A 25,986-nucleotide genomic window follows, 5' to 3' on the forward strand; every position below is an offset into this window, starting at 1 on the left:
CACTACCTGAGCAAGGGTCTCCCTGTCTAACACAAGTGCATCTCCACTCTTTCAGAGCCAACTCCTGGATGCAAGGGACTGCCTACCTCTGCACACAGATGTTGTGTTGCCCCCTCGGTCCCACCAAGCAGTGGAGCCATGGCCTGAGAGTTACGTTCGTTCCCACTTACCAGGGCTGTTGCACCCGGGAAGCTCCAGGCAGCAGGGCCAGCCTGGGTGCCACGGAGAGCACAAACAGGGCCTGCAGACCCCTCTCTGCAGTCCTTGGAGGGAGCAGCACTCCAGGCAGCAGCAAGAGCAGACAGACTCCTGATGAGCCTCAGGCAAGGATCCAGGCTGCTGCAGCCATTCATTTACCCGGGGAGAGCAGCTTTCTGTAAGGACAGCTCTCAGACAGCTCTGCGAAGATGTGGGGCTGGGAACGAGACCTTGGCTTCGCTTGGGTCTGGGTGAGAAGGGAGGTCGGTGCTGTCCCGGTGACAGTCTGCTGCGGCAGCGAAGTGTCAGGACGCTAACTGGAGCCATCTTCCCGCTGCTACAACACAAAGTGGGGACAAAATGCTCTATTTAACCTAAATCTCTAATATAGACTTAACTGATTAATAAGACATTAAACAAACTGTATTTCTAACTCTGTTTAATCTCTTCCCCAGAGCACTCCGTACACCTCAGATAACCCACTTTCCCCTCCTCCAGCAACACGCCACAGCTCTTCCCCTCTCAGACTCAGCTCATATTCAAACTTATTTTCAGTAGGAATTTTGTCCAGACACTGCAGTCCTGTTCCCTTCGGACTGATTACAATGATGAGCAACAAATGCCTTAAAACAAAGTATTGGCCGTGCTACAAATAAACTTGGATGGATAGAGTGGGGAGGGGCACTAGAAACAAGGAGGATTTTAAAAGCAACAGAACAGGCTACACATGTATTGAGTTCCTCCTACATCAACTCATTTCCAGCCTGAAAATCTCCATAAGAACAATTCATATAGATCCATCCAAATAGCTCCTCTACATAAACTGAATCCTTATTGGACTTCACTCATTTCTTTCAGAACCCACATCAGCTTACAGGATTGAGGGGTCTCAATGGAGGAGGGAGGAGCTGGGTTTTTTTCCCCAAGCGTTTGTGGTTCATACATTTGACAAGCCTCAGTTTTGGCTAAACAACGTCACAGAGTTCCACTATTCTTTTTAGAGAAGCAAGGCTTCTCTTTCATACAGGCATTGCTCACCCTGAGCACTACTCTGGGTAGTGCTGGATAATGCAGCCACACATGAAATTCTTATCACCCAATATGGAAAAACTTCCCACCCCACCATTAGAAAGGTCACAAAACAGACAAGAATCAACAATTATTATCAGCTCTACAACCAGTTAACACAGAGTATTGCAAAAAGGCAATGAGGCACATCAACACGGGACAAAATGGGGAAGAAACCTGGGAATGGGAAGGGGCCCCAAGGTACACCAGCACATTTCCCCAAGAGCAGAGGACTAGCGGGGCAGAAGCAGGACAGACAGCACACTGCAGAGCTGTGGGAAGAAAGCAGGCACCAGTGTTTTTGGAGGCAGAAACAGAGCTCAACTATGCAGGGTCTTAAAGGCGAGGACATGGGTGACATCGAAGTTACCCAGGAATTCACATCTGTGTGTCATGTTCTCATCTGGCATTTAGTGTGACATCATCGTGTATGGACACTGGAGATACTACACCCAAACTGGATTCACACAGACAGATGGAAAGGGCTCACAAATGGCATAAAGAAACCAAATTCTTAGGCGCACAGAGGAAAGAACAAAAAGGTTTAACTAAAGGTGTCATCCTCACTCCAGAAGAGGCAGCCAAACCCTGCAAGTAAGCAGGTCTGTTGGAAAAAGAGGAATGTTCTCCTCAAGAGTCTGACACAAAACGGAAGAATGGAGAAGAAAAAAAACAAAATACAGCTGAAGACACGGGGTATTACAAATAACTATCAATTTGCACAATGTTTATTTTCTAAATCATACTAATATAGCTCTCTCCAGCCCATGTTCAGTTGAAGGAAGTTTCAGAGTTCATACCTGTAACGCAGAGAAAGTAGGGTAACTTTTTTTTCTGAAGTGCATTTTTTCCCCTCTCTCAGACATATGCTGTATAATTGCAGCTACAGTGTAGATTTTATTGCTAGCATTTAGAAGAGTAAGTGCTCACTGACATGCAAGATGGGAAAGGTTCCTCCCCTGGGGGACAGAACACAGAGGCTGATTAAGCGACCAGTAGGTATTTAAGAACATAAAAAATATGGGCAGATCAGGGTTGCAGTTCTCATCGAACAGGAGTCAGCACAGGAACAGAGCTAGCCTGCTGATTTCCAGCAGGGTGTAGCGTTGGTGAAGAATAAGTCTTTAAGCTTAGGATTTTTATACACTTTAAAGTATACACTTTAATAGTAAAAAAGGTTGAAAAGTAATCATGGCTTGCTCCTCCAGAGGCATGAATCAGGTGCTCTGGTTTTGTTAGCTTGCTGAACCAAACCTGGTGGGCCATGTCCCATCCTGCCTTCCTCCCAAATCCTTTTGTAGAGACTGAATAGTTGCATATAATTTGCAGTAGCCACCTGATTTCAAGAACCGTTCTACAGTTAACAGAAATTAGCACAAAATATATTGACTGATTGAATTATTTTAATGTTATAAAGACAAAAAGGAGCAAATGAGTTGGCCAAAGGTATGTAATGACTAATAACAAAGCCAGGTCTAGACAGCATAGGCTTGCTTTCAGTCCCATACTCAAGACTGCTATATATTTCTCCATTTTGGTTAACATTACTGTGGTGATGCCAAGAGCATATGGAGAAAGAAATAAGAAATAATTAGAATTTACGTTCTTTAAAGAGAAACAGCAGTGTCTGCATGTGGAAACATTTCAAAAACAGCACAGAAGAATAAATACATGACAAAACTGTTGAAATAACTTATGTAAAAACTGCAGAGATATAAGGTATAACCCTTCTATCTTGTAGAAATATAAGCTATAAACTTTCTATCTTGCACTGATGATAAATTTCATTTATTTTGTACAAAAAATAGAAAATATCTATATATTCAAGAATAATTGGTCAGCACTATTTAGACTTTTAAAGTTATAACCATTAATTTTGAAGTGGTTAGTTATAAAGCATTTTAAAATTAAAAAATGCTGCAAAATGTCATAAACAAGTTTATACAAACATAATGAGGATATTTTTCAAGTAAATCCCAAAAGCTCAAGACAACTAAAATGATTCTACAACTCACTGCAGTTGTATTTGATTAGGACATCATTCTAGTACCAAATAAGCTTAATAAGAACTGTTCTGAGAAGTTCACAGAAATTACACATTCCCACATGTAGAGATCAAATCTCTGTTGAATCAGAGAAGAAAAACAACAATCTAACTATGAGGGTATCTATCATGCAGCCATATCAATTCTTTTCAAAGCAGTTTTGTCCTCCAAACTGTCAACACAACAAAGAAGAAAAATATCAACTACTTCCTGCAGCTCAGGATAGCCTTGGGAATGTCTCATTACAGCAAGGAGCAGTGCTGCTTGTGGGTCACACCATGTTCTAACACGGTCCTTTAGTCTTCATCATCATTTGTGCTGCAGAGAAAAAGCAATGGGTTTGTCTTTGAAGATGCCTCCAAGAAATTTCCCTTCCCAGTAGTATCTTTTGAAAGTCTGTCATATACACAGTTTTCTTCTTGTTCCTGTAAAATGCAGCTTGCAGTAGCCAATCCTTCAGGCTGTTCTGAAAGTCTAATTGCAGTGTTCATTTGCTTTTCTAATTCTTCTATCAATGTTCCAGGAACAGATGTAAATTGCAAAGAAACCTTTGATTTTTCATCACTAACCTCAGACGTCGAAGTGTTTGTGCCCTGCCTTAATCCATTACAGTCAATAAGTGGAGCTGTCCTCTCCTCTTGAAGTGTGCCTTGTACAGAATTTATTTTCCCATCTTCACTGGTTGAGGACTCTTGCTCATCTGAATCAGAGCCTTCTGTCTCAGATGATGAAGTACTGCTTGATTCTTCAGAGTCACTTGTCTCCGACTCAGAGGAAGGCAGCTGTTGCTTGGAAACTGTGCCAGCAGCTTTTAACGCGCTCTCTTCCTCTTGTACCAGCACTGCTGCTGCTTCCAGCTCTTCTAGTTCAAACCCTATGTGGGACTTGGCGAGTGTGGTTTTCTGCAAGGATTCAGAGAGTGCAGCCAACTTTTTTGACCTTTAACAAAGAACAAGATATATTATTTAACTTTACAAACAAAACTTTCCCAGTTGATAACGAGAACACAAATCTTAACACGTTCCTACTATTTGCTTGGTTTGCAAACAACCTTCTTCAATCATGATTGTAAAAGTAGATGCTACAAGGAAAAAAAAAATCAAATAACAAAAATGTTCATAATTATTTATTTTGGGTAACTTTACATATTATTTTGGGTAACTTTTCCCACAAGGCTAGACAATACCCCAGTGAAAGTCTTTGGTGACACTTTTAGAAAAGATGTTGCTTTTTTGATGTTTCAGCAGTGCACAATAAGGCAAAACAGATTTCAGAACAAACCTTTTCAGGATTGCTGTCTTTAGCAGTGAACTCTGCAGTATATGGCTTGCTGGATTACGTTTATATGCAGCAAAATCATTTTGTTTTACTACCCTTCCAGATACGTCTGTTAAATGTAGATGAACCAACAGAACACAGCTGATCAGGTCCATCTCAGTGATATATTCTCCTATTTTCACAGCTAGCTTTGTGCACCCATGATAGCAGGAGATGTTCAATACCCTGTAGATGTGCTTTACCTTTTAACACTTGTAACTCAGCTGAAATATAATTCAGCAGAAATATCAGGACCATTTAGATAAACACCTCTAATAAAGCAGGCACGCTAGGTCAGCTTGAAATCTTTGCTACAGCCCTATACATTTCCTCAAGTGTTTTGAAGCAGCACATGGTTTACCAGAAAAGTACATCATGGATTTCTAAAATGAGAGAACAAAAAGTAAGAGAGTGCCTTGAAATGGAGGTGGGGGCAGAGGGGAAAACTGGTATAAATAACAAACATACATCCTGTTTCTTGTTGTAGAGTTTTGCCTCAGACAATCAATCAACTTTTCACCACTTCCTGCAACAGCAGGTCTACTATAAATCCTGCAGTAACTGACTGGGTTTCATTTCCTCTGCCAAACCTGCTAACCTGCAAGGCATGACACACTGACACTGGAGCAAGTAGCTGATAATGTAATACATGACTCCTGCGAGGCAAAAGTTAAAGTGCTTGTTCTCTCAGTTGAATGATTTTAAAGATCTTTATATTCTATTTCCCAGGGGGCATAATTACTCAGTATAACATAGACGCTTCAATTTTTTTTTTCCTCCTAAAGGAATTGTATTTAAAAGTGGGGGAAGGGAGAGTCAATCCAGCTTCTTACACATTTTACAGACACAGTGCAACATTTAAAAGCTGAACTTGGAATAAGAGGTACTAAACTTCCTTAGTTCAACCCTCTAGTAAACTAAGAAATAAGTGCTTCCCAGAAGTAACTGAAGCAACAGAACAATCTACATTTCTAGGATTCTTAAATCTAAAGCTAAGAATTAAATCACAACATTATCCTAGCAGCCTCCAATATAAACACAGGTACCAAATTTTAAAAAGTTGCTTACTTAACACTGCTCTGATTTTTTTTTTTTTGGTGATATATTTCCATTTCATTTTTGTCAAGAACTTCAATTTTTCTTGAAAAGTTATGGAGGATTTGAAAAACTGCCAACCTAATTGGGAACGAGTAGAAAGTATTCTCCCTGCTCCATAGGTAAAAAGAAAGAAAAAGAAGCCAAGTGATATGTAGAAAGGTTTAGAAAGCCTTGCAGGTAGGTGGCAACAGAATAACTGCCTCCTTCCCTTGTGAAAGTTGTTAATATGAAGATACAATCCTTTTTCCTGCCCTATTGCCTGTCTGCAAGAATCCAATGAGCTCCAAAAGCTAAATGTGCCTTACAACAGAGAACACTGTTTTATATCCATTTTATATGTAGTTCCTTTTAATTTGACAGCCATGAGCAAAAAACTGTAGGGACAACAATTTCCTCTGGTGATACATCTTCAGCTCCAGCTATCTCAGTCTCACCTACCTGTATTACTACTGCCATTATAGATAGAAAATCAATTCTGAAAATCCAGTTTGCCCTCACATCTCTTCTATCATGTCTGTCACTTTGTTTCCCAATCCTATATGTATTTTTTGGCTTTTCCCTATTTCTGCTGTTCTAATTTTTCATGTTTATTTTTCCTGGTAGATATTCTCAGTCCTTGAAATCACTCCCTTAAAATCCTCTCCCCCTCTTTTACTGTTCTCTTATAAATCAGTTAACACATTAGATATAGAAACATGTCACATAACTGAATCAAGTATTAAGGATATGTATGGCATCATGTACTTTTTGGCATTAAATAAATACTTCACTGTGCTCCACATTGTTTAATGTCAAGTGTTAAGGAAGAAAACACACAGTGATATACTCATTTGATTCAACACACATTATGTTACTAAATTAGATGTGGTACTACTGACAGATAAAAAATGGCCCCTCTAAAGCAGCAAGTTTGGCCACTATACACAAATGCGTTTTTATCAATGAGTTCAAAGAGAATGAATGAAAAGGCTGATGCCTGACAGCTACAAACATCCATCCTACTGGACAACTGTAAAACTGCAAAAGGCATTTCTAGTCTGAAAACCTTAATTCTTCTTGAGTGATCAAAATACACTACAAAACAATGACAATAACTGATTTCATAAAACAACCATGGTTTCAAGTTCCACGTTTAGTCCTTTTTCCCCAAAGTTTTGACAGAGGACATGATTTTTATCTTTACAAAGGATTACAGGGAAAAAAGCCATTGATTAAACAGCCCGCTCTTCTAAAAGTAGCAGCACAAATGGATACTCACTAGGATGAGTAAATGCCTGCAAAAGGCCAACAATTCCATCTATCCTCTTAACCTCTATGACTGCCCTACATCATCTCTCTCACATAGTGGTCCCATGGAGCAGTGTGACTGCCAACACCATGCACAAGGACTCAGGCCATGAACTACCAACCAGGACGTTTTGGGGAAAGGCGAAGGGGTGGAGACTTCATGCAGACCTGCACAACCTTCTTTTTCACTGCATCATCAATGCCCCAAAAATCATTTTAGGCCAACCACAATAGGAATCTTCTAATAAATCATTAAAAACCTAGAAGATTATTTTACTGGAGTTTTTTTAACTGTTAGTCACATCAGGTATTTAATTTAAACAGCATGAAAAAGTCTCTTTTCAGTTACTCAGATTTCTTAGTAGGCTAAATGTTTCTTCCCAACTTTCACTCTGGTCATCAAGTCTCTTCCAGAAAATAAACCAGAGAGTTTATAGAGCTTGACATTTCAATATGAGAAAAACTCAAAACTGTTACATTCTTAAATGTACACATAAAAGCAGAAAACTCCACTCCGCAGCTTTCCAATCGTCTATTAAAACAACAACAAAAAAAGAGCACTTTAACAACAGTGCTTTTTTTCCCCCCCCTACCCCTGTACAAGGGACTAACAGAATTAGAATTAGTTATAAGTCCATCTTGTTTAAGGCAATTCTCTAATTTCAAGGAGAACTGAATTTTAGGTGTGAATTCACATCAGCCTTAAGAAAAGGTGACAGCACTCCCTGAACAGAAAACAAGGAAACAGCGTAAAATCCAGAGCAAGGAAATGCTTTCAGTGGGAGACTGTGGGTCTCTGAACTAATGATTTTCCTAGCTGAAAGATAAGCAACAATTCAGGAAACAAAAATGCGACACCAGAAGGGAGATATCATGTATTAAGAGACTTGCAGTAAACAGGTCCTGCTGTTTCCAAAATCTTTTGAGTAGTGTTTTAGAGATCAGACAGCAAATACTTTAATTTTTCAAGTATGATTAATGGAATTGCATGATTACTTTTAAGACATGCTCATTCAGTATGCATATTTGTGGTAATGATATCTTATTATTATGGTAATAGTGTTCTTACATAAACATGCATAATAGGCTTTAAAGGTGCTACACATGATAATTATTAGTTATCAAGATGTCAGTTGCTTAAAGAAAATGTTTAATTACAGGTTAGACTGATCAGATGCATGTTTTGTTTAATGTATAGCTTTGAGGAACAGGTAACAACAGAGGCATCTCAGGGCTTGTCCATGTAGTGTGGAATTAAAATTTCCAGACAGAACTACTGTAATCTTAGGCACAGTAGAGTTTCTCCATGTGCTAGAAAAAGAAAAATCTTGTTCCACAGATCTCAGATTATAGAAGAGTAAAACTGGGGTGAAAAGAACAAAGAATCAAAGGAGATTTAGCAAATAAAGGGAGATGGATAAAACAAGAAAAAAAGAAAGAGGATTACGGCAACAGGGAAGGGAAATCATTACAGGTTTACAGCAAAGCCCACCTGTGGCAGTATGAAGACTTGAAGTGATGGTGATGGGGACTGACTGCAGTGCTGAGACACAAGCAGCAGCCACGGTGGGAGGAGAGCAGGGGACAACTTCACCAGTTAAAGACTAATGTTCCTATGAGCTCCAGTTCTACCTTTTGTTCCATGGAGTAAAGAGAGCACTAGGATCTGACGAATCAAGACAGCTGTTATCTCCAGAAGACAGAGCTATGAGAAAAAGGTCTCATAGAAGACATACATTAGAGATTTGATTGTTTCCAAGAAAGATTTAATATAAGCTGGAAGGAAAGATGAAAGTCAACCTAGTCACAAAAAGTAAAAAGTGAAGGGCCCGGGGGATACATCCAGCCACAAAATCCTCTGCTTCTTCCCAAATGTTGAAATAAAAAGAAGTAATGATGCTTCTGTATATGATGCCCATCAGTCAGAAATAGCACTACAAAAGGAAAAGGTTTAAACCAAAAGTGATGACGGGCCAGGCCTTTCCATCTGCTTGGTACTTGCCTTACATCCAATTCTCTTGCTTTACCAGTTTAGTTATGTTAAAAAACTAAACAAACAACTCAAAGAGAACTTGAAAATATGAAAATCAGCATTCTGCTCCTTATTCTGTATGATGGGTGGCACTGTATGCTCGATCATGGCATGGGAGTTACATATCTAAAACACCGCAGAGTATTTGCAAACATGGGAGTAAATAGTCAAATTGGCAGCACAGCCTTTCAAAGCAAGAGTCAGTAACACTTCACTATGGAAAGAAAAGTGACTTTTCTTGTACAGGCACAAGTTCTAGCTTGCTTTTATTTTTGTAAACAATAGAAGGATTATTTCTACTGCCTCAGAAGTTTGGCTTTGCATTTCACAGATGTATACAAATATCTACTGTTCTGTAAGACACAGCAAAATGCAACAGAATTTTCTTATTATCTACCCCAGCTCAATCACAGTCAGGCCAGTGTACAGTGCACAAGTGCTGTCATGGCAGATTGAGCTATTCTTGCCCAACCACAACACAAAATCAACAAAGCACAGGAACCTGTACATCAAAAACACTGACAACAGCTTTGGTTACTGGCCTGGTGTTTAAATGTAACCTAACTAGTCTTGGAGCCAAGCTGGAACCTAACTAATCTTGGAACCAACTAAAGTCTTGTTATATTATGTTGGTCAAATGTGGTTAGGGCCTATTCACTGTGTTACAATGGGAATCAGTGCCCCATGCTAGTGGTGCTCTAACTTGGCTCCACAGGGCTGACAAGCCCATTTTAAATGTAAAACACTTTACAGTAATTATCTTTAAGCCTTACAGGCAAGATAAACAGGTCTCAGAGAAACAGCAGGTACTTCAAGTGCAGACATGCTTTTGCAGTGTCATAGGTTCCACCAAATATGAAAATGGGTCTGTCTCATTGCCAAGCAGCCATCCTCTGGTAGGTGTACAATTCCTTGAGATGCATTCAAACACAAACTAGCAGCATGCTGTGCCAGTCAGCAGGGCTGACAAATACAAAAAGGGAAGTTATTTAACTTAACTCAACAGGAGCTCTGGACGCACAAGATCCATCTAATAGTAAAGCTGTTACATTAAGCAAAAGGCTGCTGGATCACAAGGTATTTCCAAATGCCTTAATTTTATACATTTACTGTTTGAGAAGCTATAAAGTTTAAGGAGAAAGTGTCAGTTTATACTTAAACTACCTTTCTCAAGAAGGCCTGGCAAAACTCAGACTTATGAGAGAAAGTTTCATCGACACCCTCTTTCTTAAATAAAGCATGTAAGGTAACAAGCAATACAGCCAGCCAAGAGCAACCACTTTAAATGTGTTCCATATTACACACCTGGCAGCATTGCTCACTATTTCCCACAATTATTCTTTTTGCTAAAGGTATCATAAGTATTAATACAATTCTAGAGTTAATGTTATCTTAGACATCACCAGATACTATCCCAAAGCAGAGCCTTGGCAGTTCAGATACAGAGGATGTGTAAATTTAGTATCTGCAAGACATTTAAATGTCAGGTAAACTATAAGGTATAATGAAGTTTTCTGCCTTGCTACAAGATCGGTTAAGGACAAGTTGCAATAGGACAGAACTGACTTTCTTCATGGACTCTCACTGGTGTACAAAAGGGCACCTGCAAAAGGGCCAGACCCTCCAGACCCTTCAGATCATCTTATTTTTCCCCTGTACAGAGTGGTTCTTGCTGGATTCCATCCATCACTGTCTTCTAGACTTATCTGTCCAGACACAAGGGGTATGAAGAGACATTGTTCCACATTCAGTCCCTTGATAATGCCAACATTAACTTCCCACAGGAACTCTTTCATGATCTTGATGAAAATTAATATCCCTGTGGCAGTAAATCTACTTACTTAAGCTCTCTCAAAGCAGAAAGCTCAGCAAGTTATAGCCAAACATGATACCAAAAGATAAGCAAGTTCATACAAGAATGATGATGATGAAGATGCTGACAAAGCATTCAAGTATCATTATACACACATATATATATATTTATACACTTGAGAAGAAAATAAATTGTTCTTCAATCTAAAATTCAGGTGTCAGCTTCCATCCAGTCCTTCACAGCTGCTTGAGCAACCAAACTGATGATCTTTGGGGAAAGTCTCTTAAAGCCCATAATTGGGCTCACCCTGTTAGGCAACACTAAGTCACTGGAACAGCATATCATGACACCCAGGGGTGGTGGATAAAGTGGGGGAGAGACACATACTCTTGAGTTACTGTAAGATAACTTCAGGGCTTCAGAGCAACAGTAACATGCTTCCTTCAGAAAGGCAACTAAAAAAGTCAAACATCCTTCCACACTTGACATACAATTTCAAACAGATAGAAAGAAAAGAATAATATAATGATTTAATTCTTATAATACAGAATTGAAATGACTTGATTTTTACTAAAATACTCAACACATGAAAGAGTTTAGGCTTGATCAAGCCTGATGGGTAAAACATAGAAGCAATAATGAAGATGGCACTGCATGTAAAAGCAGACCTCATTAATGACCAAGTTAAGCAGACTTTAGAAACATTTAAAGTCAACATGAACAAAAAAGCATAAATGGTTGAATGATGAGATAATAAAGAAATCCTCCAGTTCAGGAAAAGAATCCTTAAAAATTAACATTTAGCTGCAATAATAAGAAATTAATCACACTAAACACATCATCTATGTCCCAAAACTACTCTTTAAAGGGCATGGGTTACAAAAGAACATGAGCCTCAGAATTTGCCTGGAGATAAGAGACTAAGACTCAATTACACCTTTTTAGCATGTGTTTTATATGAGATGCCATATTTCACCATTTTTTATTCACTTTTAAGGTTATTCCTAATGAGTGCTTTAAGTTATACACCAGTCAATGACCTCCAACAATAGTGAAAGAGTTTTGAAAAAGAAAGCTCAGAATCAGTGAACAAAAATACTTAATTTGGGAAGTTCTGAAAGAAAATCACAGCAGAAAGCCCATAGTCTTGGTAAATGTTAACAGATAATAACAACCATTATGCCTGTCTGTACACACTGTTGTATTACATAGGACTATGATAATGAACCTAACTTTACACTGTTTTTATTGCAAAGTACCTTATACATCCCTTTACCCCAATTCCCCAAAAGCTTGAGGAAACAAACTATGCAGAGATTTTATTTCATCAGCTCTGGGAACACAACTATTCCCTACAGTGAAACATGGCTAAAACTTAAGAAAGCATAACAATACTACCATGAAGTTTAAGGCATGAAGTGGAAAAGAAAATACACACTGCACCTTAACCACAGGGCAACCCTTTCACAGAAACAGAAGGCCCTTATTCAGAACACTTGCACAATGCACAGAAAATACCACAGGTTCCTAATGAACAGAAAAGTCTAAAACCTATTTTGCATGTCTCTCCAAAAATGGCATCTGTATCCATAAAATTCCTTATTGTATCAATTAAACAGAAGAATATGCAACGCTTACTAAATCACTTACCAGCCCTTATTAGCTGGTTAGCTCATCATAACCCTACCTGGCTTATGAGACCTGAAAGAATCACAGAGCATGTAGTACAATTAGCAGCCAGTGAGACAAACACAAGCAGCACCGTTGAACAGTTTCATGTGCTTAGTTTACTATAAATTTTTATAGTAAGAGGCAGAACCAGTAAATAACTCCATTAAAATCTCATTAGCTCTGATCAATCTGCACAGAAGATAACACAAGAACATAGCCGAATTTAATGTTAGCAAAGGAGAAACAGGACTATTTTCTTCAGGACTCAGGTCAAAATTCACCTAAACCAATCATCTACATTCTTTGCAGCAAAAGACAGACAGATGAGTATAAACTCAACAAAATAACACATTTGTTCACATGATTTAGTATTAGATTAACCACTGTATTCATAGGAAAGAAACAAACCATCTCCAAAGCAGCACCAAAGACTGCTCAATTTCTACATGTCCTTATGAAAAGCCAGCTGCTAAAATAAGATGTGCTCAGTCTGTTCAAGATATCTTATGCAACAGCAGGTAAGAATTAATTCTTTCCATTCCACAAGAAGATGGATTCTAAAATAACTTAGGTTTACACAGTTATAATGTCCATGTCCATACTTACTGTTAATTATTTCCTTTCCAACAACTCTTGGAAACACCAAGCAACTTCAATCAAATTCAGGAGCAACAAGAATTTGAAAAAGATCTTTAAATTCCTACATAATTAAAATAAGCAGAGGTGTAAATAATGACCTCATGAGAAAACGCCAGCAGAGCACAACTACTGTGTATTGGCGTGGCAGGAGACCACTGCGGGCACATCAGCGCTAAGCCCAGCAACTGCCTACGCTGTCTCTTGCCAAGTGGAGGTGTCAAATGATGTGGTGAAGAGGTTAAGGCACCAGGCTTAGGTTTGTAGGAAGTTTATAGAATCTTTTTTTTTTCTCCCTCCCTTGCAGACATCAGACAAAGCGAAGACTGGAAAAGGGCTCACTGCTCACCAAATCTTTATCTTAAATATAGAAAACCCACACTATAAAAAAGGGAGCACCGGGTTGAGAAGGACGTCTGGAAAATACATCTCCCTGTAAGCAAGATGCCACCACTTTAAATTGACAGGATTAGAAAAGCAGAAATCCAGCATGAAGAGACTACTTTTGACAAGAGAAACCCACCACTTATCTTCAGGTGACAGAAAGCAGTCCTGCACCATAAAACAGTGGCTGATGTGGAAGAATCCAATGGGTTTAGGAGGAACATAAAATGCTTTCATCTTGAAATTCTGGCTTTCAAAGGGCATTACATGAATTCTGAAACTAAGAAAGTCATTACACTGCAATCCAACTTGCAGTCTTGTAAACATGAACTGCTATCTATATAGCTTAAAGTATTACAGTTTGTTAACCATAAATCAAATAAAACATAGCACCATCATTTCAATTTAAGTGACTTCTTTTATGTTAATAAGTCTGCATTTTTCAAGTGACTTTCCCTCCATATTTATTCTGAAATTCCACAGTGCTTCTTTCATAATGAATCTAAATACTGCATGAGCTGAACTTCAGATTTATAAATATTTTAAAAAAAGATGAAGCTTTCCAATATAACATCTTACTTTCATTACTTGGTCTTTTTGATAAGTTGAAACCAAACATATCATCGACAGCTTACTTATGTAGATGATATTATGAAAATATTCATAAGAGAAAACAGACTTAGAATTAATACTGGACTATAAAAAGAAACTGAACAGTATTTATATGTTTTAGGAATACTTTAACTGAGCTTAGAAGCAGCTCAGTGTTGCCAAAATAGCTTCAGTAAGTTACAGCCAGTCCAAACATCTCACAATGGCACAGCTTCCAAAGTTATGTATGATAAATACAAATAACACAAGATTAATAGATAACTCACTACAAAACAGACACAGAGAAAGGAACAGATTTTGTAACATGATAGTAAGTATTGGCTGCATTACAGAAATGGAACACTGACAATTGTTCTACATTATCTCCCTCAAATTTCTTAACTACCATTACCTAGAACTTGGTCTTCACCATTACCACTGAAGATCTAGGAGATCACACTCCTAACACCGTACATTATACAATCTGTACTACAATATGGGAATGAAAGGTCTCACACAAGGCAGGGCAGAAAATGGGAATTTTAGTGTAAGGATAATGCTAGTAAAGTCGTGCATTACAAAAATAACAAGAACAATGACAACAGACAGGCTTAAAAACACAATTACAAACACATTACTCCAAAATGATCCTACCTCTTTACAATGGAATTTATCCACCAAACAACAAAAATCCTAGTGAGGTCAATCAGAGTTTTAACTCTGACATTGCTCCTTCACACTTGAAAGGAAAACACAACCTATAGCCTTCCCACTCACAGTCCATTCTCAACACAATCTAAACATAAAAAGGCACCAAATCTGAGCACCTTGCAAATTCCTGGCAGGAAAGCAGATTTTTGCAAGGGCCTAATCTGAACAATCTTCTGTCACCTTCTCCCCCCCTCCATTCCTTTATGTTTATAGGACGCCTATTATCAGATGCTCCAGAGCATGATCATGCCTCTTAGAAATAATACCACCTCACCCCACCGAATTGGCTGCAGATCTGGCTTCCTGACCATGACAGGGAAGCTTGCAGGCCATGCATGCAGCGCCACATAGCTGGCCCACACTGCCCAGTTTGTGCAAGGAGTCCCTAGGGAAGAGTGGGGAGTGGGAGTTAGGCTACACACTAAAGCATCATCTCATTCACCATTTTTTTTTTTCCTCTCTCATTCTACCTCTGGCATGTCTTGAGATTTACAGGGCAATTACTGCAAGGGGCAGGTGGAAGAGAACAAACTAGCTACTGACAAGGTTGGAAACAAAACAGGAAGACATTATCAGCCTGCAGATCAGCATCCCACTTTGATCACAGCTGCACACTCCGCCTGCTTAGAAAGGCAACAACTACACAAGCTCATCCTTCCCCTAGTCAAAACAGAAGAAGAGTCAGCTGAGATGTGCTGACTGAAAAGACATGACACAGATCACTGACCCTTCTGTAGGCAGATAGGAACTGCCTCCCAACAACTTTGGAAAATCAAAGCAGTAGCCTGAGGGGGAAAAAAAATGGCTTTCTTCTTTGCCTTCTCACCACAGCAAGGTGCATTCAGACACAGCCTGAAGGAATATGAGCTACAGAAAAGTGATGGAATAAATAGAAAAAAAAACCCCAACAGAGGAAAGGAGAGGAAAAACATCAAAGGGAACTGCAGCTAGCAGCTGGGAGGAGAGATTAAATCCCTTGTTAAAAATCCATGTTTTACAGGGCTAGCTAAAACATATATAAAGGGGAATTTCTGGCATTATAACCACCTGCCTATCACCTTTTTCAGCCTTCAGGGCAAACAGTGTTTTGCTTTAAGCCTCTTAAATCACTATATTACATTAGTTGGGCGTTGGTATTTACAAAGTGCTCTGTGTGCACCTACTGCTTTACAGACAGTGGAAATGACAGCTCAGGCCTTAAATAAGATGCAACCTTTAATGAGAGGCATGGCAGCTCAAGATGACAGTAAACAAAAAGAAACTGTATTAAAAACATGCATCAAAAGTGTGAAAGAGGAGACATATATAATGTGCTTGCAAATTATTAGTTTCTATTTTTAAATCAAAGAACTGTGATCTAAGGATTAAGAATATACGATTTGGGATGAAAACAATGAATCTGAGTTTGCTACCAAATTCAGGCACCAACACAGTCAACGTACTCTGATAAACTGGTAAACTATCATCTAAGTTTTCCTTAAAACGATAGCGTTTTCTCTTGTAAGACTAGAAAAGGCTGGTTTAGTAGCATAATAAAATGCACAGAATCTCAAATACTTTCTGCAACAGATCCATAGCTAGTGTTTGAATCATGAGATTTTTTATTTTTTTTTTCCCAAGCTATGCTATTGTGATGGAAACAGAAAAGACAGTACAGAATTACCCAACCACCTGGGGACAATGAGCCAACTCATAATTACTCTTCACTAGGAAAATGTGAAAATTTCTGTCTGAATTTTTTCTGTTTCCTGTTCAACTAGATGTATTTTACTTGTAATTCTTTTTTGTTACGCTACACAATGGCTAAAAACCAAAATCCCTGTTCCATCATACTTGCAGACAAGTCCAAATCAACCTTTAACTTTCTTATCAATGAACTACTGAGTTCATTCGGTCCCACCGCAGGCCGTGTTTTAACAGTCTCACAAACAATGCATTCTAAGGTCATGCCACTTCCTCCTCTTAAACAATACTACTCTGCTTCTTCAGCTGAAGATGGTACTTACCCACTTACCTCCTCAGAGCTAATTAGGTGGTCACGTTCAAACTGTTCTCAAGCATGACCCAATCTATTTTTCTGCAGCTGCTGCCCTCAACTATCTTATATTTTCCAATCCATAACTACGATCTACAATCTTTTATTGGGCATGTGCCATCTTATACTTGATTGTATTAAAAATGCATGTTGTTCAAATAAGTACATATTGACAATTTGGGTCAGTCTGTGCAATTCATTTTCTACCTTTAAATAAAATTTTAATTTTTATCTACAACGACATATACTGTATTTTCTTACAGATTGTTAAAAATACTGGACAGTACTCAGACAAAAACTCTGAAAACAATGGATGATCTTAACCTTATAAAGAAATAAAAACTTATCTGTCTTTTCCCAGGTTTGGGTGGTGGTTTTTTCCCCATTTTCCAACATTTCCTAGAACAATGACATATTAGTAACTCCTACAGTTCGTGGTATGTAAACTGAAATATGCATAAAATGAACCTCAAAGAGCCTGCAAAGAGACATATGAAGTGGCCACTCCCATTATTGGTAAAAGCTTGAAAACCAGCTGGGACATCTGAAAGTTAATACACCACTCCAGGCCACCAAAGAAGTGAATGAAAAGCAAACCCTAATGCAGCACGATTACTCAAAGCAGTAAACAAATGTAGTGCTGCCAGCAGTAGTAGTGCCAGCTTGTAAAGCCTGCTAAGAAGGAATTACAATAATTAGGGATTGTAGCCATGAGCTAACACAGCAAGTCATCCCAGGGCAATAAGGATGAAGCCCATGTAACCAGATAAAACACAGCTTTCTTACTGTATTCATGGAAAAGGTGTGAGCACAAGCAACACCAAGATTTTTTGGTTTATTCCTTGCACCTGTATGGCTTTTAAGTCAAAAGAGCAAAGGAAAGAATAGTCTTCATTTAAAAATCTCCAAAATCCAACAAGTTGGTTTGTTTTGCCGGGGGGTGAGGAGCAGGGAATTAAGTGGCTTCAGTATATCCACAATGACAATACAATTAAAGTAGTATAGTGAAAAATATAATCCTCTAACTACAAAATAGATCAAAATAAGGGATTTTGCCATGATGGCAATGGGGTTGGTACACTATCTGATAAATAACGTAACTGGCTACAACAGAACATACACTAAAAAGCACATGCTAACAGCAAGGCTGCTTTCGAAGCAGCAACGTGAAAGCAATTTGAACTACCTACTTTGAATACTAGAGTTTTTATCAAACCTGAAATTACCACAGCCTTCACTAAACTAACGTTAACATGGGCAGCAATGAAAGTAAAGTAAAACCTAAACGACAGCCAGAGTACTGTTGGCCTTGAGATTTTAATGCACATACAATACTATGAGATGTGTTCGTCCTAAAATCTTAACTGTATGAAGTACTTTAAACATGCTCTATAAATCAGTTTAATCCCACAGAGCCAAGAAGCAGGATTTTAATCCAGAATATATTACTGCTTATGCCTTTGTCCTTCTGAATCATGGCTGCTGAATCCAAGAGGTTAACAGCTGAAAATTAGCATATTCCTCTAACATTTGACAATGTCTAAAAGCACTGATTTATTTTTGTTATCTGTTAATACAGTCCCTCCTCCCACCCCCCCAATACAGACAGAAAATTTTATGAACTAACATGTTAGGAGTACACCATTTGAAAACCTTTTAGGGTAGTTTTGTTCCTGAATCCTCCTGTCTGAATGTAGTATTTTCATAGAAGACGTGCACAGTCAACAAGTTTCTCCATTCACCCCTCATTTATCAGTACAGTCCTGAGTACCAGGAACATGGAAATGCCACAGAATGAACAAGACTTCATGAATATCAACCATACAAGTAGCAAAAGAGCAAAGATCAAAAGATTTTTAGAAGCTTGTTTTTCCTCTATTCAAGTATTCTGAGCTTTACAAAACGCTAAACCACCAAAAAAAACCAAATAATGCCAAGAAGAAACGGCTGCAAAAATGGCACAATTCAAAACAATTTCTACATATTTGAAATACTTGTCAAAGTTTTCCAGATCTTGGCAAATAATAACCGGGTCAAATTTCCTAAGTTTGCAGATAGATGATCAGTTTCACAATTTACTTTAACATAAGTTTGGAATACATGTGAAAATTCTATTTACATTAATCTAAAGATCGTAATACTTGAATACAGAAGCTTAAAATATGTTATATGTCACAAAATATTTTCCCAAATCTAGCAAAAGCTTAAGGTAGTTCTTTCAGGAAGGTTGTAACGCGTGACCTGTTCTCAAATCCTTTTTGCCCTACAAGTAAGCACAACATAGGATACGGGTGAGCTGATATGTATAACAAGATACAAGTAAGATGCTCTATAGAGGAGAGACCTTAATGTAAATTAATAACAGACACATACAGCTATATAAATACGTACATGAGCCGAAGAGATGGTTTTGAGTATTGTGTGGTACGGTGTGCTTAAATGAGCACAACAGCAGTCAAACCATCAGCACTACTCTGATTATCAAATGTATGCTTTGAAAAAAAAATTTAGCAGGCTGTCTTATTCAAATGCAGTCTTTTCTTTTTTTTTTTTCAAATATAGAGAGATGACAACTTGTAAAATACATTTTTAATGTCACTTAACACCAGAAGAGAGGTCAGAATGAACATAAAGAAGTCTTCCCTCTACCAAACTTTAATCAATGCAATGGACTGAAACTCTGATGCTGAAGGTTGAGTTCCTTACTCCCTCGTGCACTTTATGATCCAATGTGACACAGGCAGTAAAAATCCTAAATCTCACAGATCTTATTTTTTTCTGAAGGACTTGGGCTCCTTAATTCCTTTGCAACATCAGGCCTTAACACTTCAGGCCCACATTACACCATACTGATTAAAACTGTAATTCAGAAAACCTGAGAAAAAGAAAAGGGGGGCTGAACAATCACATTCAATCTCATCACCTCAATGACATGCTGTGAGTGTAATTAATCCTACATTTATTTAGAGAACTTCACACCCTACACATAAAGCAGCAACTCCCTGCTGGCTTCAGACTAGGTAATTATGTTGTAACAAGGACTAGGTTTCGATTCTAACAAAGAGATGAAAAGGAAAACAGACCTATGAAGCTGGCCTGTCTTTTAGGGTATGGCTCACCTGCAAGTCAAGAGAAGCAAATATAACATGCTCAGGAATATCTGATTTGGCTTTAATTTAGTGAGTTCTAATCAAGGTAGTTGCTTCTACAGAGACTGTATAAATGCCACCAGGAATCCTGTTTTTTTACGTTAAAGCAAATAGTCCATGCTCGAACTGGCATGTTACACCTACAGACACCAAAATTAGCAAGATTACATCTGTTTCGGAACACACATACATGAAGGTGCAACTACAGAGCACGCATACATTAAAGCAGCCTATATACCACCATAACAAATCAAGTTGCAGACACAGTTCCACAGGACACACTGAGGCAATTTAACAGCTCATCTCTCGGAACATACATACCTCCTTTACTGCGTGAATTGAAGCTACTGCAACACACAACACAAATAATGGGTTTAGAATTTTTTGTATTAGAACAGATCATGAATAAAAAGCGAGACAGTAAGTTAAAAAGTAGGAGAACAGTGATCGTGAAATATATAATACAAATTACATGGGATCAAACACTTTATTCTCCTGCATTCCTCATACCTATAAAAGTTTGAGAAGTACACAACTGTACATAAATAAGAGTACCAACCCCTGGAAAACTGCCAGAAACACTAACAGCTTCATCTCCAATTCAGCAACACAAAAAATAAGCATTTCCTGACACTAAAGTGGTATATGTTTAAAATGAAACATGTATTTAAACATTAGGTAAACAAATTTTAAATTGGCATAGGCTCAACTGTTCTCTTACTCAGGGATGCAGAACAGCATGCACTTAACTGCCTGCCCGGACAAGGACTCATAGGAAGTCAGTAGTTCAGCCTTCCACCTAGCCACTCACGGCCAGCAGGCATCACAAATCCAAGCTACCAGAAGGCACATATGTACAACAGTGGACAACAAAAAGCTGTGTGAATAGAGACTGACACAAAGGGGAATACAAAACACTGGAGAAAGACATCAGGTCACACAAAGGAACCTCAGCACTGCAAGAGTCTGTGGGTAAACTACTCTGACTTCTATAAAGGACACAGCTCTTATGGGGTCACAGACACATAACTCCCCTCTGGCAAAAAGGAAAAAGGTCTCCTGCAACAAACCCACGCCCAGATTCCCCTGGTTTTAGCAGGCCGTATTGCAGCTATCAGACAACCAGTGGTTTCCCCAAAACTCCTTCTTCTATCCCTCATCTCGTTCTGCTCAAAGTAAGGTATAAACGATGGAGAAAAGCTCAGATTTACAATACAAATTCAGTTATAACTTCACCATGAAGAGGCTGCCATATGTATCATAGTGGTTTGTAAAAGCTCTGACCTAAAGAAAAAAACATGCAAACTAGACAAATTAAATTTAATTTTATTATGGAAATGAAAGTAATAACAGAAGTGACAGCAGGGTGGATGATAAGCTCACTTAGCAGGGGGATCAAATGAAGTGATGACATGTCATTATGACCTCAGGGGTTAAAGATGCAATTTTCCATCTGGCTGCATCTGGCTTTTCAACATAAATGTTGACACCACCTGCCGAGATTTACTACAAGCTGCCTCCATAGGTCTTTGTCTAGCTTTTGTTATCCAGGTTAACATTTACTTTTCCCTCTTTTCTGGTAAGTTTTGCTGAGCAACATGCTCCCTTTCCTCAAAACCTAATTAACAGTTAAAAGGATTTTACATGTCACTTTATACAATAGGTCAAATTATTAATATTAACTTCATAAGCAGCTCAAAGAGAGATATAGAAACCTAGAAAACAGGTAAAACTAGCTTTAAGATTGCAAACAGGAAGACAAAATTTTAGCTATGCTTGCAAATACCTTGCACTAAGACTTCTACAAATCTACTTTTCTCTTAGTAACAGGTACCTGAATGAAATAATTTTTCTGAAGCAAAAAATAAAAATTCTTACAGAACTAGCTTATACGCAGCCTACCCAACTATTAGCCACCTGCATGTGCTTTATTCAGCAGCTTAATCAGTTCCAATTCCAGATACACTGTGCTTAAAATAAATCCTCTTTTGCCAGCCCAGTGACACATTCACTTATTCATCTAATTTAGCCACAGCCCGACTATGATCTCAAACCAAATTTGTAATCAGCTATTGACACACTGCTGGCTATAAGTTTTTGTTTCCACATCAAATATTTAAAAGCTTGTACCTACCAGTAGTGTTCCTCTCCTGGAGGCTTAATTTGGAATAGGACTGTATGCTTACTACCACTTGATACATCCATCACATTTTTGCCTGTGCTAAACTTTTCTTTTAAACCTACAGCTCCCAGACTTTTCTCTGCCAGTAGAGGTGAGCTAAAAAGCTTGCTTCCAGCTCTTTTTGAAGTGCCCAGATTCTTCACTAAAAAGAATCTACAGTCTGTTTTAACTGTTTAAACAAAGAGGTCCCAACCTCTGCTAGGACTTGGTTACATACTAGGGAAAGAGGGGAAGAAAACAAAAACCGTCCTCAGATTTTAAGAGTGCCTGGGACTACAGCTATGAAAAAATGGAAGAAAATGGAGACAAATAAAGTTAATGAAGCTTGCACGGAGCAAAGAATAGCTAAGAAACAAAACAGAGAAAAGTACCCAGACTGATCGGACATGCAATAACTTCACTGAAAAGACCACCACAAAAATACCTGTAAGTACCTTCCCCTCCCAAAACTCTCTCACCACAAAGGCAATTGCCAGAGGGATGTCACAACCTTCTTCCCCCGGAGTAGAAGATGTTCCATCCTCTTCTCCAGATGCCTTATTCACCTTGGGGAGCTGGGAACCCTTGTCCTTAAGAGACAAATTGCTACCCATTTCTGTATCTGTTAAGGTATTTTCTGAATGACAAGTGGACATAAGGGAAAAAACAAAAGTGTTCCTATTCACTTTGTACATGCTTAACTTCAAGCACATCCTTCACTGCTAAACTGAACAGGAATAACTTAAGCATATGCTTAAATGCTTTCCTGATTCAAGACCCTAAAAATAGGACTGGTTTCTGCAGTTCCTCTTTCTCTTGTTCTCCTAATGACAGACAACTATTGTGCCATGTCATTATGACAATAAGATAGCTTAATTGCCCTCTTTCCAGAAGCTGTCAGTTCTGCTTAACTGGTACATAATGTATGCGTCTGGGAGTAAATGTGTTAATATATCAGTCACTTATATCTACCATACATCTTCCTCTCCTGTATTTAAAGTAAGACTTGGGTTTTATGACTGACTTGTTAGACATTATATTCACTGATATGGGCAGCAGTGACATTACTGTCTTATGACTCATTTCTTCGTAAAAGATGCATGAAATAACTTTCTCCTTCTTCATTTACTGCACTTTTTTCAACTCAGGTTCAACCTGAACATGAATTTCCCCATACTTGTATTTAAGGTGTGGCCAAAAAAGGCCACCTCAGAAACAACAGTGTAAAATGAATTGGCTGTTCCTGTAACTAATCAGGACCGATGAATCAAAAAGTTTGAAAACATCTGTAGTTTCGTTAGAGTATTTTGTGCATTGTTACCTATAGGAACATAGTCACTGAAAGCATATAGAGAAGAGTAAGAATCCACAACCTTTATAACATGTAATAAGCAGCTGTGAACTGAAGACCTTTAATTCGCTAAGTACTGGTAAGTTCACACCTAAACATACAGCCTCTGCAAGCTGTTTCAATTCTCTTTCAATATTCCCCTTTATGATCATGATTATTACCAAGTTCGCTCTATATCCCCTCACTGCTTCTTGTGTCTTGTGCACGTAGGTTTTTTTCTGCAGAGTCTCTTGTCAAATTGTGGATTGGAATGCAAAGACTATTTTTGACTACATTTTATGAGTCTATCTGTTGCTATATTAACAAATATGACACTGGCATTTTTTGTGTTTATATTAGTAATACCTTCCTGTTCAGAGAAATATTACTTGCAACCCATACATGTACTTTCACAGCATCATCTAGGTTGGAAAAGACCTTGAAGATCATCTAGTCCAAATCTAGTCCCACATTTTGTGGGCCTTAAGAGAAGGCTGTGAAGGCATAAAAAGGGAGGGAGAAAAAATAAAACTGTATGAAAACCAGAATACAACTGACAAGGACAACGAGTAAGATTTGAACATGCAGCTTTCTTTGCTCATTTAATCCATTCCTCACTGTTTTCCTAGCAGTACTTTTGTTTTTTAAACCATTAAAGCATGCTGATACTTCTAAGCAGTCTGGTTGCAAAGTTCCCAAGACTCTGGAAATAAGTAAAGCCAAGCTGCCTCCACTGAAAGTGCACAGGTGAGACACAGAAGTGGAAGTGTAGGGACTTTGTCTGGAAGTGGAAGTCGCTGTTTCTTCTTAAGTGAAGTGGAAGCCAAAGCATCTTGCCAGGGAGAGCGAGCTGGCAAGCAGCTCCAGCGGCAAGAGCACACAGCACACGGAGATTTGTGACACTTATTCTGGTGTTGATAACCAATTGGTACAACTGCTACAGTCCATAAATCAACTGTTTCATACAGATGTGAAGGGTTTGCATGTGTCTAACCAGAATTGGAAGCTGTCAATTCTACTGGAAGACATAAATTCAACCCTGAACTAGGAGTTGTTTCCAACCTTTTTCCTAATGTTACTTAAGTGTTATGTAAACATTTTTCTTCCAAAGATCACAACATAATGAAAATTCCCCAGAAGCTGTTTCCCACACACACACCATTAATATATTAATGAAAATCCACATTTAGAATGCAATTCCTTCCTCTTTTCTCCAGTGATGTCGCTACATAAAAATAAATGCACTGAATGTCTTTGGTTATGTAGTAAGAACAGCTGGATAGCCAAGGTTACTAAATGAAAAAATTGTTCATATTTCCATTTATAGGAGATAGTGTTTCTTTTGATTTTATTGATACTTGTTCACAGATGAAGTATGCTAAAAACATTTCCACATCAGTACTTAGGAACTTACTTGGTTTTTTGAATCCAGATGCAATAGTCTGTAATGAAGAGATCATTAAGGATATAGGCAGGGTCATTCTCCATAAAAATCTTGTGAATGTCTAGCAGACACTTCAAAACTGCAGCTCTTCCTGGAAATAGATTTTTATTTTTGTAATTCAATAGAAATCATAAGAGATAATCTTTACCATCTTCTCACCTTTGAGGCTTTAATAACCATGTTATCTCTAAACATCTTAAAACTTTAAGTTGATTCACAGTCTCACAACAGCACTACTATGACTATGCCCTTGAATATCCACATCTATGTGGCTGTGAAACCTCTGAATTCAGTAGGAATCTCTCTGCAAGACTAAAGCCTCAAGGCACAGTCATGCGTGTAATTATCTACAGCTGAAGAAGCCCCCTCCCCCAGCTTTTCCACTTCTGAGCTGTGCCAGCCCAAACTTTAGTACAGTCATACAGTACACCATATGAAAAAAAAAAAAAAAGGCAAGTAAGATGAAAAGTAACTCACAAGTAACAAAGTTATGCCCTATCATTTATCTGAAGAAAGAGAAAACCTGTTTCCCTGTACGCCTACACAAATACCTGTGTTGGAAAATAGTAAGGTTGGGAACACACAGCCCACAGCAGGGTCAAGCACATAGGAGCCACAGCAATTGTGTAAGACAACATGAGCGATACCCTTGCCCAACATCTAACCATTGCCTTAAATTAAGCAGAACTTTTCCTACTTCTGTTAGTTACAGAATAATTCGGCAAATCGAACCCCCAGAATGAAAAACTCACTTCAGGCTCAAGAAGGTGCCATTTGACATACAGTGGATAAATGCAGTAAAAGATCAAAAACTTGAATGTTTTCTCATTCCGCAACCAGAAATCTTTCTGTAGTTACTTTTAATTTTCTTCATATGCAACCACTATTTATGAAGAAGAGAACTGATTAATGTAACTTCCAATTAGCTGGAATCTCCTTCCTTAGTTTTCTGATAAAAGTTGCTAAAGGGTTAAGTGCTGGAACAACAACAACAAAAAAATTTCACTGTTTAATGG

At 38.3% G+C, this 25,986-nt stretch overlaps 1 protein-coding gene across 1 annotated transcript in view; it reads right to left on the bottom strand.

Annotated features, from left to right (window-relative positions):
* Positions 1 to 2,607: 2,607 nt before the first annotated feature.
* SHQ1 (SHQ1, H/ACA ribonucleoprotein assembly factor) overlaps positions 2,608 to 25,986 on the bottom strand; it is a 50,720-nt gene continuing 27,341 nt past the window's right edge. Inside the window, exons 10-11 of the mRNA XM_026857823.1 lie at positions 24,941 to 25,061; positions 2,608 to 4,250 (exon numbers count right to left, since the gene is read on the bottom strand). Coding sequence (XP_026713624.1) covers positions 3,608 to 4,250; positions 24,941 to 25,061 — 764 coding nt within the window. The 3' untranslated portion in view covers positions 2,608 to 3,607. The remainder of the gene's footprint in view (positions 4,251 to 24,940; positions 25,062 to 25,986) is intronic.

The sequence above is a fragment of the Athene cunicularia genome, assembly GCF_003259725.1.
Source record: "Athene cunicularia isolate RWA chromosome 12 unlocalized genomic scaffold, athCun1 chr12_part1, whole genome shotgun sequence".
Lineage (NCBI taxonomy): Eukaryota > Metazoa > Chordata > Aves > Strigiformes > Strigidae > Athene > Athene cunicularia.